The sequence below is a fragment of the Diorhabda carinulata genome, chromosome 1 (assembly GCF_026250575.1).
Source record: "Diorhabda carinulata isolate Delta chromosome 1, icDioCari1.1, whole genome shotgun sequence".
NCBI classification, from domain to species: domain Eukaryota; kingdom Metazoa; phylum Arthropoda; class Insecta; order Coleoptera; family Chrysomelidae; genus Diorhabda; species Diorhabda carinulata.
The window spans coordinates 34275821-34290475 of NC_079460.1; the positions used below are offsets into that span (position 1 = coordinate 34275821).

A 14655-nucleotide genomic window follows, 5' to 3' on the forward strand; every position below is an offset into this window, starting at 1 on the left:
TGTTTAATAAATGTTAATATTGACAATCAGTCAAGTATTATAGAAATTGTCATAACAATTATTACTATATAGTCAAATTAAAACTTTTCTTCCGTTTATAAAATGTTATCAGCCGACAGATTTTCTGATCATTTCTCTTCAACAAACTCATTCTAACCATAATTTATTCAAAAACTATTGGAATCTCTTTTATTTATTCTTCAACGAAAATTCTGAACTCAAAATAGCTTCTTTCTACTCCAGTTCAGACCGGTTTTACCTAATTTTTATTTAGCCGATTTATATCCACCTCCCGAATGTGCTTCATTGCCATCATCGTTACATATACAGTACTTTGGCCACGTAATACGAAACGAATCTAGATATTCTCCAAGCCAGGCAACATATTTAGAAAAAGAAATCCAGGAAGAAGAAGAGCATCCTGCCTTAAGAAATGTAGAACCTGGTTCAATAAAATCTTCCCTCGACATTTTTGCATTGCTGTTGACTTAATAAAGATTGCCATGATGATCGTCAGCTCTCGCCACGGATGGGCACCACAAGAAGAAGAAAACTTTACATATGTTTCTTTTTCTTGTTAACTCTATCACATGACTTAGTTCTATGCTGCTCTCAAACGATCATCATTTTGAATGTCCTCCATGTCACTTTCACTGCTATTGTCCTCCATTGAATTTATGTGAAAAAGTATATTTTATTATCTTTTGCCTGCCTTTTGCTATTGTTGAGTATCAGATATTTGTTTCGTATTGTATTTTTCCCGTTTTCTATACCATAGTGAATAGTTCGAATGATTTCTTCATCTAATTTGTTATGAAAATGTTTATCTGACAAATGCTCTTCTTGAAAATAAAGCTCAATAATCGGCCTAACTCCTGGGCGTAATTTGCTGGTTGACGAAGATATCATGCGGTTGTTGCAACAGCATGATTGCCATCATCATAAAAACACCGATGCCGGTCGTGAATAGTGCCCCACTTTAATTGAGGATAGTAGTTTTGTGTCGAGCATTATTCGTTCGTGATGGAATATTGAAAACCGGATTTCAAGTCGATAATTTTCAGATGAATTATCAGTCTTTACTGAATTTATCCATGGCGACCTTTATCACTGTGTTTGAATCTTCTATTTATAGTTGTAGGTTTAACCATGTATAAATTGTTAATAACTAGAGACGAAAACTTTCTAACATATTCCAGAATTATATAATTGGTTCTAAAATTGTATATTAAAACAGTTATTGAATTGTATATGTACCTGGATGTAATTTTTAATAAAGAAAGGCAAGGTGTGATTACTGTGAATCGACTAGTCTGAGCGTAGAGTATTGTTAGAAATTGGGAATGGTTGATGAAAAATAAGGAAGCTGTAGTTGTAGAAGTTATATATAACTCTACTGAGACACTTGTTTTTTATTCTTCATTTGTAGAACTCATTTATTGACGTAAAAAATCACAAACTGCAATTCTTTCCTCTACGGAGTCTGACGTTCAAAAGGCTTGTGACTAAATGCAACGTCCAATGACTTCCAGTAGTTTACGTGACCTTTCTACTGAACTCTAAGCCGTCACCAAGGACACAATATTGGACGCAGTATTTATGGACAATTAGTGGCCACCTTAGTGCTAGGGGGCAGGGGGCGCTACTATCCCCCAAATTATATATAATTTTTAATCAAAAAATTTATAAGGCAAATTGCATTAAAGTTGATTCCTTAAGCTTAAAATCTCGGTATTCATAAAAGTTTTTTATAATGCAAGTAAAGAAAATAAATTATTTAGTAACCAATATTCTTGCCGTCTCTTCTTGGTTGTTGTGCCATATCACATTTTATGACCTTCACACAACTGTGATTTCCTCATATATTTTCACGGACTAACTGAAAAGCAGTTTAAAAATAAAGCTGATCTATAAGTAACTTTAGAAGTTATTCACTCAGAGACGGCATAATCAATAATAAAATAAATAATCTCCATAATTACAAACATTCGATATAAGCGATATTTCGCACTCTTTCTAACACACATCACATGGAAGGAAGGCTGTTTAAAATTTAGGGGAGCTTAATAGTTCCATTTACAATGTTAAATATACTTAAACAATGTCTATACTGACATCAAAGTACATCTAACCGTTGTGAAAATATTAAAAAATAATGGAAGAGGTTTTGTCCAATGATATTCCAAAAGATTCATGTTCTTCTACTTTGTCACAAGAATCGTTTTACGTAAAGTTTGGGAATGGAGTAGACATAAATACAATGGAGTTGATATCGACTGAAAGAGAATATAAGAATTCTGAACCTGAAGTAAATCTTCCAAAGAAAGAAAAAGTGAAATATCCTCCTGAGTAAGTAATTTTTGAACACATAATAAATAATAATACAATTGTTTGTCATAAGAAACCAAAACTGAATTTGAAATCAGATTTAATATATCTGATTGATTTCACAACAAGTTTACCCCAAAAGCATATGATTTCTGTTCAAGTGGTCTTCTTCCCCAAAGTATTTTTTTATTAGAATTCAGTCGGATCTACATTCGCTCATCACGTATGAATTGTGAAACTATTGTTCGAGTGTTATTTTCATTCCTAAACTTGTATTCCTTGCAGTATTTTATTTGTTTCCCGTCCTCCAGGTCGATGTCTGCTGCTGTTGCTCCGATGTATATGCATTCAGTTTTTTTCACGTATACCTCGAAATTCCATTTCTTGTACTCATCTTCTATGAGTTTCCGAGTCATGTGACTTAAATCGTCATAGTCCTGTGCTATTACTATTTGATTGTCTGCGAAGCAAAACGTGTATAGTGTAGTGTTATCACTGAGAGGTATTTTCTTCTCACTGGATCTTTAATAGTGTTGGCGACAGGCACAAAATTTAAAACTTTATTTCGGTTTTTTCACTTCAATTACATCGTTTAGTACTAGTTTCGCTCAACTTCGATATTGAGAAGTGAGTAACAACCTTTCTTTTCCAAATTCCATCAATTCGTGACCACTAGCATTAATCTTTTTGGTACAATAATTTTTCTGTTCGATATTGCCATTTGAAAATCTGTACCGAAAGCTTTTTGAGGTCGTTGAGTACGAATATAAAACTTGAAAACTACATCCTGAATTTCTAATATATCGGATTCCCAAATAAAAAGTCCGCAAACATAAACTAACCTAAGCATATATTCTAATCCTAGAAATTCCAATGCAAGATCAATCGAAACAAAATCAGAATCAATTGAATGATGTCCTATGGAAAACTATTTGGATACATACGAATTGCATCATTAAGAATAAGTTTTCAAAGGTTGAAAAAGTTGTAGCTTCGTTGATAATATGTTTATTGTTGGATATGAATATTTCCGCTGGAATGTCACAGTATATGAAACTTGGGTACATCATTATACCCCATAAACAAAAATACAGTCGAAACAATGGACTTCTACCGAGGAAAGTGCTCCCAAGAAAGAAAAACATCGTTTTTTCGGCCTATAAGACCAAAGTTTTCAACGGTGTAATCTTAATTTAGAGAATTGGTAATATTTGGAACTTAAGAAAAAACGACATTTGGTGGAAAAAGAGTTTTGATTTATCACGATAACGCGCCTGTCCATGCGTCTCCTATTGGTTTAGAAAAATTAGCTGGATTGCGTCAGGATTTATAAGCCATATTCATTTCATCTGGCTCTCTACGATTCTTTTTTGTTCCCTCTCCTTAAAGAAATGGCTTAGAGAAAAGTGTTTCCAGACAAATGAAACTGTGATGACAGTGTAGTAGCTTTTTTATTGAAAAATCACTTCCTTTGAAGCTATGGTTGGTACTATTAAATTAATAATTATCTTTGAGTAATTTCTAAAGTACCTCACAATGGCTTCATTTGTTCAATCGGAGCCTAGAGTGATTTCCATGTAATTAATAAATGAAAAATTAATGTACATCTTCCTGTTGTCCATTCAGCAATAATTTTAGTATATATTTAAATGTAATCCAACTAAACTGATACACTTTTAGATTATTTTTTACTGCCCTTACGGATTACCGACATCAATGTTATTATCAACAAACGCAAAATTTTACTAGGAGACTTTCCAGAGCTGAAAAGCAAGAAGAATGGAAACAAATGGGATCGTAAGAACTTTTATTGTAATTTGTATTCATTCCATATATGTACATTCACAATCTATATTATAATGTATAACCTATGTACTTTTTTCTAACGGGGGGAGTGAATTTATACACAGTGTTTCTTACGCACTTAATTTTTTACTTTTACTACTCACTATTTTTAATAATTAACTCTTCCCTATTTCTACTTTATAATTTATTCAAATTCACCTGTTACTTTTTAGTATTTCGATCGAATTATTACTGATAAATTTTTAAGTTAGACTTATTTAAGTTAAATAAGTCGGCAACTTATAATAAATTTCGATAAATTTAAGTAAATATTCCCTTTTCAATATTTGAGTATTTCATCACTACCACCAGCTTCCTCAACATATTTGCGTCTGTATTTCGATTCTATACGCAAATGCAAACCAACAATCCTGGTATTGACTAACTCGTTTTCATTTTAGCAGCTTAATAAGTTCATCATCCAGAAACTGTTCGTGGTCAAACTAGATTAATGTTAATCAACTCATGTTCCTCATGTACATTCATGTGATTTTTATATCCTGATCAGTTATATTAAACGATTTCCATGTTACATGAAATTTTATACATTTTAGGGAAGCTTTGGCTACAGCATTATCAGCTCTTTATGGAAAACTTTTGGTAGTGATGGGGACAGCATTTCCAATGGCTGAAGTGATCTCTACGTATATCCCACCATCATTTTACGAAGCATATTATTTATATCTTTATATTGGCAGTATGTTTTTTCTACTATACATGTATATCGTATTAGCTAATAATAAACGGAGGATTAAAAAAGAAATGAAACTGGTTCCAGGTAATTTAGTTAAATTATTCAGCAAATATATATCATCATTTTTGATGTCACCTTCATCCTCCAATCACAGCACATCGGCTTATTAAGTTTTCGTTCTATTTGTGGATAAATTCGAATTTATTTATCAAGAGCTCCTAATAGTTCAATAGTAGGATAGTGGGCGGCCATGGACCGTTAAGCACATAAGCCTTTCGATAGGTCCGTCGTACCCCACTTAAAATTAGTGGTTCGATATGTAGTCGATCGGGCGATTTGGCTTGAACCTTTTGATGTCATTAGGCTTGTTCAAGTGGTTGAACTGTGCCCGTGTGAGTCCTGGGCAGTTGTTTGGTAAGAGGAACGAAGGCCCATCTATGTGTACCTTAGCTTCTCTCATGCTAGGTGTCTCTATACATCTCTGCAGAGCCAGTCTTGCAAACAATAGCTACAAATGGGTGCCGGGCCCATTGGTAGATTTTCCGATCTCAATCCGACGAGCGAGTCCGCTTCGTCGTTGCCGTTAGAGCTACTGTAAGTTCTCATCTAAACTCTAAACTTTTCGATATATTCCGAGCAACAGCATAATTATTATTCATAATAATGTCATTTTTGGTGGTTTTCAGCACTGGGATGGAACTGTGCATTTGTATCATATTGTAACATATCTGCATTGGCGATGTATATCTCAGTATCATCTGTCACATTTTCCAATCGTATTATTCTTACAGTGTTGACAGTTATCATGTTGAATATGTAAATGTGTCACTTTCATTCGAAAATTATTTCTGTTTTTGACACGCGTTCAGACCCTGAACTTACAGCCAATTTTATTCTAAAAGTTTTTGAGCCATTTTCAATAATTCTCAAAGATATTCATATTATGACTAGTATTACTTACTTAGCTGAATTTTATATTTCACTGTAGGTATTTAGAAAAAGAAAGTAACGTTTCAGTTTTTTTGATTAGTCCTAGTTAATTCCAACCAAATATATTGCCATATGTTTAAACTATCAAACCCACGCAAGCAAAATCCTTTCTGTTTTGGTTTCGTTCATTAACTTAAAAAACTGTTATAAAAAAATGTGTGGATTGTTCATCACCCTGTATTTCTTGAGTCGTCCGACATATTGACTATAAAAATTAACGACGTGAGATTCCACACTAGTGATTGCCAAACCTCACATACCTACACTATCCGTACTCGTTAAAGGTGAATTAACTTTAAAATGATTGGGACGACGAGTTCACAATAGTTACCTGCCATAATATTGTACCAAATGCCTCGAGAATCGTTTATATTACAGCCTCGGAATTAAAAATTAAAATTTATCTAATTGAGAGACCTTGAAATTTCGCTACTGTATTCTGCACAGCTACTGTATATACTTAGTTTTTCTTTCTAAACCAAAAATGGGAAAGTGTTAGAGCCCCACTATGAAAAAACACCAGTAGTTCTAGTTTTTACCACTGGAATCTATCTACTGGCATTGATTATGTATGGTATGATCAACTGAATGCTCTTTATTTGAAATTTTTCCTATCTAAAAAAATTAACATAACTAAAGTTAGTTATTGGTAATTTTCAAATAAGATCTTAAACTCCAGTAACGAACGATCACGAAGAATTTCATTCAGACGAAGATGATGACGAAGATAATGATTCCAATGATACAACTTGTTCTCATAATCGTAACCCGTACAGAAATAGGAGGATTTCGTTGTCAACCATCCATAATAAGCAGAATCATTATGGAAGTTTTTATCTGAGAATGGGTGCAGTGGGTAAGTGTTAACATTTGATCTTATTTGACTATATCAATAGATAGAGGGTGTCTCATAAATAATATCGGTTTTTAATGTCCACTTTGTTTATTGAATAATCATACAAATAGAAAGTCTTGATATTAGAAGTATAACCCAACATTCAGTAAGTCCTTTGAGATCTTATTAAAACCATTATTTGGGCTTAGAAGCAAAAAATTATGGCACTGCATTTTCAACATCTCCTTTGGATTGAATTTTTTCCCACGCAAGAATTTCGCCATGTATCTGAATATCGTAATCTGACGGAGTAAGCTAGAGACTAAATGCTGGATGTGGTGGGAGTTCAATACCATCAAGATCTTCGATCTCATACCGTGTTACTTTTCCAGTATGTGGTTTAGCATAGTCTTGTTGTAAGTGAGCCCGCTTTCGGTTAACTAAACTCTCAGATAAAACCTCATACATTCGCATCAGCTATCCACTATATATCTCGAAATTGATAGCTCGACCATCTGGAATTATTTCAAAGTACCTTTTTCATTCCACCAGACAGCCAACAAATAACAATACGTGTAATAAAACTATAACTTTTCGGCAGGGTATGGGGCTCTACTCGACGTTTCGCGTGAATATAGGTTCGTGTGGCACTATTCGATAACTTTTAGAAATCCCACCTAATAATTTTAATTGGCGATGTATGATATCTTAAGCAGGTCCAATAATCGACGACTGCTGGTACTAGGTTGGTTTTCTAGTGCTTCCCATGTAACCTTAATATCCCACGCAAGGGGATGACCTGAGCGCGAACAATCTTCAAGCGTCAAATCTCCACTATTAAAATTCGATCATTGTGTCTAACCCTTCATTTTCACATATTTTCGTTTGTGCCACAGCTGCTGCTTTAAACTTGTGCTTCCATTATCTTAACAATATACGAATTTTATATTTATCACATTCCAAACTATTATAAAATTTCTTCATATAATTAGAGACTAGTCTTAACAAGTGACGACTTGTTTAAATTGAGTGGTATATTTCTTCTGAATAATGTTTGGGACTATTTTTATACAGAGTACAATGTACAAGTACATCCAGTTCGTGTCAATGCGCACCTTAACTGGTCTTACTCCTAGCGCTTTATCTTCCACGCTTTCACGGCCCTTCTTGAATATTTTATGCCAACGAAACACTTGTGCACGCAGCTAGAAGATATATTTATAGTTAGAACAGGTTTACCATAGTATAAAATTTTCGTTGTTCCAGGGTAACCATAAGCACAGCAAAAAAATCAGTCTCATTACTCAACTATCAGACCTCGTATATTGCATTATCTAACGTTTGATACAATCCATTCTTTGTTTTTTTTTTAATTTTTTCGTTTAATGTTTTCTTATTCTCTTTTGATTTTACTAGGTTTACCTTTTCTAGATATTTTATTTCTTTAACCTGCTCTATAAAATAAGTAATTTCTACGCAGATACCCAGTGTCAACTAAGTTGGAATTTCTGAAACCGTTCGTCATATTCTTACTAAACACACTGTAGTGGTAGTGTAAACAGTGTGTTCAGTATTCAAATATAAAAATTAACACTATAGATTTTTGATATTTTTGACGTTAAATAGTTAATAAATAGTATATTTAGCTACTTTTGAGGTTAAATACAGATCAACAGGATTTTTTGGGTCATTATTGTAATATTATAATTTTTAGGTACATAAGTTTCTATTGAGTATTTTCTTTTAATTTTTTTAAAACAGTTTAACTTAAATGATTTAACTCAGTCTATGTCACTAGGATAAATTCTAGACCACTATTCAAACGATATGTTTTTGTAGCTTTTGGAATAGGAAGTATGATATATTCTGGCTTGGAATTTGGTCAATACTTTGAGTTAGAAATCGATACAAAATGCCATAACGTTTTACTGGCTCTTACACCTGCAACTAGAATGGCATTCATCTTCATACAAATGTATTTTATATTTTTGAACAATGAGGTAACATTATACAACATTCGTGGTGGACGTACAGGAATTTAATCTTTTTATTTTAGCAAATTAGTGTTTACAAACAAAAATTAGCAGCAAGATTCGGTTTAATGCATATGATTGGTACTAATTTGTCTGTTTGGTTGAACGTGTTAGTGCAAGAAACAAAACATGAAATTTTAACATTTTATAATCCTGAAAATAATACTTTGAAAATATCACATCGTATCCCTTATAAAAACAGCGTCTTAGGTGAGTTTTTGTTACATTTGAAGAAAACTTCTTATCAAATATAACTTTAAATGTTTGAAATAGTAGGTACACAATTTTTAGAAATGATGCTGACATTTCAGCATTATTCGGCGTTTCCCAGAGGCGTAACATTTCATAAAAGGTCCAAACAAATCTTATAATTGTATAACTGTTGTCGACGAAATAGCTCGTTAAAGGATCATAATCGTACACTACCTCCCCCCTTATCAGCGTGAGCTGAATCCAATTGAGCTGATATGGGCTCAGGTAAAAAATCAAGTGGCAAGAGAGAACATTTAAATGGCTGAGGTCAGAGGTCTACTAGACATACTATAAAAGAAGAATACAAAATGTGGAATCAAGATACCATAAAGGGTGTTGATGTTTTATAGATTGAGCCATTAATTATCAACGTGAATACTTGACTCACAACGTTTATTGAAAATAACAAATCCCAAACAGGAGAGTATTGAAATGTAGAGGTGATTTCGAAAGAATTTATATTTATATAATATTCAGGAATTTAAAAACTACAATTTCAGAATGTGAGCACAGTTAATATAGTAAAAATTACATTCTAATGACTGAAATCAAAGAATACTACAGAACCATTCTTTCAATCTAGAATTTGATATTTTACATTTAGAAAATAATCGTCAAAAAACAAATCTCGTGAGACCCGTTGAAATAAATTCAAATAAATATAGATAGTTTGCTCTCCGTTATTAAGGATATTTTGCTAAATATCTATTTAATAAATTATTTCTTTGAACTGTAATTTAAACATATTATTTATATTTATTCTGTCAGTAACACGTTTAAATTTACTGTACTAGAATGAATACCGCGAGGTACAATCTCTCGGAGGTACAAATACTGGCTTGCTTATGTGCAGCTGGGGCCATGAAATTATATCCAATAGCTGCACTAGAAGTGAGTCCAAATCTCCCACCTGACCACATAGTTCTAGAAAGCGAGTCAGAAAAAATACCACTTAGAATATTCAGAGATGGAATCATAAAAAGACAGTCCCTAAATAATGGCCAAACCTGGGACATACCTTAGCTTTGAGAAAAGAAAATTTACCTCAAAACTAAGCTGTAGAAGTAAATGGGATCATAACACCATACAAGGAATGAAGAGAAATACCAATACTATGATATGATACTACTCTTCAAAATTATTTTACCGATGTTATAATATCAACTTTTCAACGTATTCCAAACGATAGCAGTGGAATTTGGACTGAATAGTTTATATGTTGTAATAGATAACCGCAGCCCATGTACCTACGATCCAATACAAATTACAAGCAAATACAAACTGTAGTCTTAGAAGTGGTCGCTAAAAATACATCGCAGGAAGTACAAACATCTACATCCTGACACTGTGAGTCATAGTTTTATAACAACTCTCGAATATATCTACAAATAATTTATAATGATACGCAAAAACCTCAAAGTTAGATGCTACAGGGAGTTTCGGAAACTATAATCGGGTCAAACCGATCTTGATGAATGTTCGGAAAGTAATCCAGATCAAGTTCATTAGCGTTCGGAACTGAAACAATTAATTGGGACACGAGACATAAGAGAATCCGAGACACAAGAGAATCAGTAATACCCAAATATAGCAAAGGGTGAATAAAATTATCTGGCGGTCTGATTCGTTTGTTTTTGTTTTTTTTTTTTGAATTTTTAAAATTGATAATTCCCTTATCTATGATTAATTATTATGGACAGCGTTATTGACGGGTTACTAATCTTGCGATTTTTGTACTTTTTTTGGATTTTTGACATAAAAATTTGTGTCTTTGATAATAAATCGCTGATAACTGTTCGATTATAATTATTAAAACTGAAAACCGAAAATTTATTACACCCTGAATTAAGGGTTAGAGAAACAGAAAAAATATAACGTTTTGAATAAAGGCATGAAACCGAAGTGGTAGAAATAAAAGATTTTTCTAGATCGAGTTTTGAGTTTCCGCCGAATCGTTTTCGGTGTTCGAAACTCTAATAAAAATTTCGTTTTGGTTACTTTCCAAAAAGCATTTACTATATAATTCTTTCTCTGAAATAATTTTTATTGATTGACGTATTATGAAACACAAAATGATGAAATATCTAGAGAATTTGCAAATAAAGAGGAAAGTAATGACAGCGCTCTCACTATAGATTTTCTCGACTTACTCATTTCAATAGTTAAATAAACATGAAATCAAATAAGTTGAGACAATAACATCGAAATCGGTTATAATCTATAAATTATATTTTCAAATAATTACAATTGTTCAGAATGAGATTTCATCCAAATAGTTCTTTTTGTTCAGTTTGTGAAGCTGAATAAATTTCAGGTGATAAGCCCAAACCTCAAACTGAAATTGCCAGGGGCCAAAACTTATTTTTCTCCTGAACTAATTTTGCACACTGATTACAAAATATTTTTTTGTTTCTTCTTATAGTTTAGCTTGTAAGTATTATGCGAACAGATTTCCTCTTTCTAGATAACCACAATCACTTGCTTTTCAATAGAAGACCATACACTAGTTTCCGATTCAAAGTCAGGGATTCATTTGAATATTTTTAAATATCCACCGAATTATAAGTCTGTTTTAACTTATTTAACAAAGGTGGGTTGTTCTTGGATATTGAGGGTAATTGAAGAAGATATTAAATTGACAAGAAAAATTCATTCATATCAATGTTTCAACTTCCATGATACCCATCCTCTAGATTTGTCATTTTTGTTTCAGGTCATGGTCATCATTTTGACCACCGAACGGAGAATATTTCCCATCATATATCTACAAGGGGTTTAAAAGGCCCTCATCATTTATATGAATGCAGAAGAACAAACATAATAGGATCTTTAGTCCAAGACGCCGCACCATTTTTATTTCCTTGTACCATAGAATACAGCCTAATATGCGCAGCTATCCTCTATGTTATGTGGAAAAGTATATCGAAACTTCCACCTGTCGGTTCATCAGCTGCAAAATTCAAATTAGCAGAAATGAATAAAGTGAAAAGAAGCCCACATCTTTATTCGGTGGATTGTGCCAGAGCTCACAAAGGATTATTTGTAGGGATTCTATTACTTGTTCTCACTATTATTTCATTGATATTATTCTTTGTGCTAATATCGCGAGTTGAGTTTATAGGATTAGCTGTAATAGAAGTAAATATTTGTGAGCTTACGTTGTATGCATTGACAACATTGGCATCTATTATAGGAATGTGGCAGATGAGAAATTTAAAATATAATTTAAGTAAAAATTTACATTTAGATAACATACTTTTAGTAGGTGCCCAGACTGGCATGTTTATCTACAGTACGTTCACTATAATAGGAGGACAATTCACTATACAGAAAACTACTGTATTAGTATTAATAACGGCTTTGAGTTCTCTATTACAAACGACATGTCAAACAATTTTTATCCTAGATGCTTCTAGAAGAACGTGCTATACTCCTGAACAAATGAAAAAGAAACCAGGCAGGCAAATCGTCACATTTCTTCTTATTACAAATTTGGCTATGTGGGCAATTAATACTTTGGAAAAATCTAGAGCGGAATCCCATCCAATCCAATTGCACTTTTATGGTTTATGGGCTTGGACCATTATCACACACGTTTCTATGCCGTTAGCTATATTTTATAGATTTCATTCGACTGTGTGTCTTTGTGAAATTTGGAAAAGGACCTATAAAATGAAACCTGCTTATCTATAATGTGTAATAAACACAAAAAAAGTTAGCAATGTCGCATACTATTTGCTGCAAATGATGTTTTCATAATTTTCATTTAAATTGCAGATTTTATACCTTTTATAGGCATCCACAATAATTGTCAATAGCTCATTTTCATTTGACTCAGTTCGAGTCAAATATAAAATAGTATATTTGTAGTTTCTTCTTTTTCTATATTAACATTTATTCCTTGAACTTATCTGGAAAATTTATTAGAAGAAACTTCATCAATACCTTGAACATTTCTACAAGTTCTTCAACAATTTTAGGAAAACTTTTTTATTCGACTCAGGGACTTGGAAACATCTCTTTTGCTTTTCCAATATATTACCACTGGAAGTTCATGAAAAGAACGAAATAAAAACTGCATTTAAATTTTCCAACCAAATTCAGTCAATTGTAATCAAATATGTGTGTGGTGTCTTTATGGAACACAACATCCATTATATTGACAAACTAGGTTCGCTTCTATTCATTTTTTTCCTGTAATCTACTCCTTAATCGCATAGTAATTCCAATCCAATATATATTGAAACATGACTTCATTTTATTGTGTTTTAACAAAGTACCGCAAATATTTATATGATTAGTTAAAAGTTGTGCAATAAAACATAGAGTTTTTATGTACATCCAACCTTTTACAAATTATTTCAAATAGTTGGTTCATGCCCAGTATATCAACATCAGGTCACGTAGTGCACGGGGTATGATCAGGTACAACATCCTCATTGTAAACAGCGGTATTTCTGGATATTTCGCCACAAACACCATTTACTGTGAAAATTGGAGAAAACTTTTTAGATTCCTATTATTTATAAAACAAGTTTGTTTTATTTAGTATTAGTATTATTTTAGTATTAAATTTATAAATTAAAATTGATACTAATAGACTTCTATATGTACTAAACTAGTTAGAAGTTATGAATGTTTTGAGTCAGAGTAAATAAGCTGTATATGGATTTCATGTTATTAGGTACTGCTGACATTCGCTAGGTTGCTAGTTAGAAATCGTTTTAGTATTAGATAATGAATTACAGCAGAACAAGAGTTAAGTTACCAGGAAAGCTATGAAAAATATATACCTATTACAAACTTGTTAGTTGTCTGAATAAATACATTAAAATTGTAGTTTTAAAAAAATCTGAAGTCACTTCCATAAAGATGAGAACTAAATAATAAATTCCAAAGTTATTTCTATAAGCTTAAAGTGAGACTATTAATTACAAAAATTATGTCAAAAAGATAGTTGACTTTCAACATTTTTTTGAAAACTATAATTTTATGTTCATTATTTTGGATAAAAATACAGATAGATATTGAAGAAAATAGTTTATGTCAATAAACAATATAAATAAAAAGTAAGGGGTCTTTTCTAAAATAAAAAAGAATTAAATAGAATAGTTGTAATTTTGATGCCTTATGAACAATGAAAGCCATTCAAAATAAAATTTCATTTTAATTAAAACCTAAATAGATCGTTTCATTTGGAATAAATAAAACTGAAATTTTTTTTTATATTTTAATCTTAAGGTGCAGTTTAATACACGTTTCAAATTGTAGAAAGAAAAACAAAAATCCCATTTTTGCTTCTACTCTGTTCCTTTAGAATATTAACCAATCAAAAAAGAAATTTAAGTTCATTGATAAATCTATAATGAGAGCTTTTATTTTACAGAGTACTATTTGAAGTACTTATTGCTTTTTTAAACACATAACCATAAGCTACATTTTTCTTTGCTCTCAAAAATTAATGAAAATAAAATTTAATGTGACATAATTTAATTATTACTGTTTATGAAAATCATTTTGTGCCTCTGTTACACCAAAAAAAATGTTCATTATAATGTCATGTAAATTTCGTTTAATTTCAGCATTAATATTTTCTCAAAATGTTCTCTAAATATTTGATCAATAATACTAAGTGATCATGCCAAATTTAAGTAAAATCACATTAACAAATTTGAACT

At 31.9% G+C, this 14655-nt stretch overlaps 1 protein-coding gene across 1 annotated transcript; it reads left to right on the plus strand.

The window, feature by feature from the left end:
* Nucleotides 1–1949: 1949 nt before the first annotated feature.
* Nucleotides 1950–14159, plus strand: LOC130900718 (proton channel OtopLc-like). The gene is made up of 7 exons (XM_057811528.1): nt 1950–2349; nt 4009–4125; nt 4728–4951; nt 6537–6713; nt 8532–8692; nt 8749–8935; nt 11691–14159. The coding sequence occupies exons 1-7, from the start codon at nt 2156–2158 to the stop codon at nt 12668–12670; spliced, it is 2040 nt and encodes a 679-aa protein (XP_057667511.1). The 5' UTR covers nt 1950–2155; the 3' UTR covers nt 12671–14159.
* The last annotated feature ends 496 nt before the right edge of the window (nt 14160–14655 follow it).

Coding starts and splice junctions, on each gene's coding strand:
- LOC130900718 (XM_057811528.1), top strand. CDS start 2,156: ATGGAAGAGGTTTTGTCCAATGATATTCCAAAAGATTCATGTTCTTCT. Junction 4,126..4,727: donor GAATGGAAACAAATGGGATC/GTAAGAACTTTT, acceptor TATACATTTTAG/GGAAGCTTTGGCTACAGCAT. Junction 8,936..11,690: donor TTATAAAAACAGCGTCTTAG/GTGAGTTTTTGT, acceptor TTTTTGTTTCAG/GTCATGGTCATCATTTTGAC.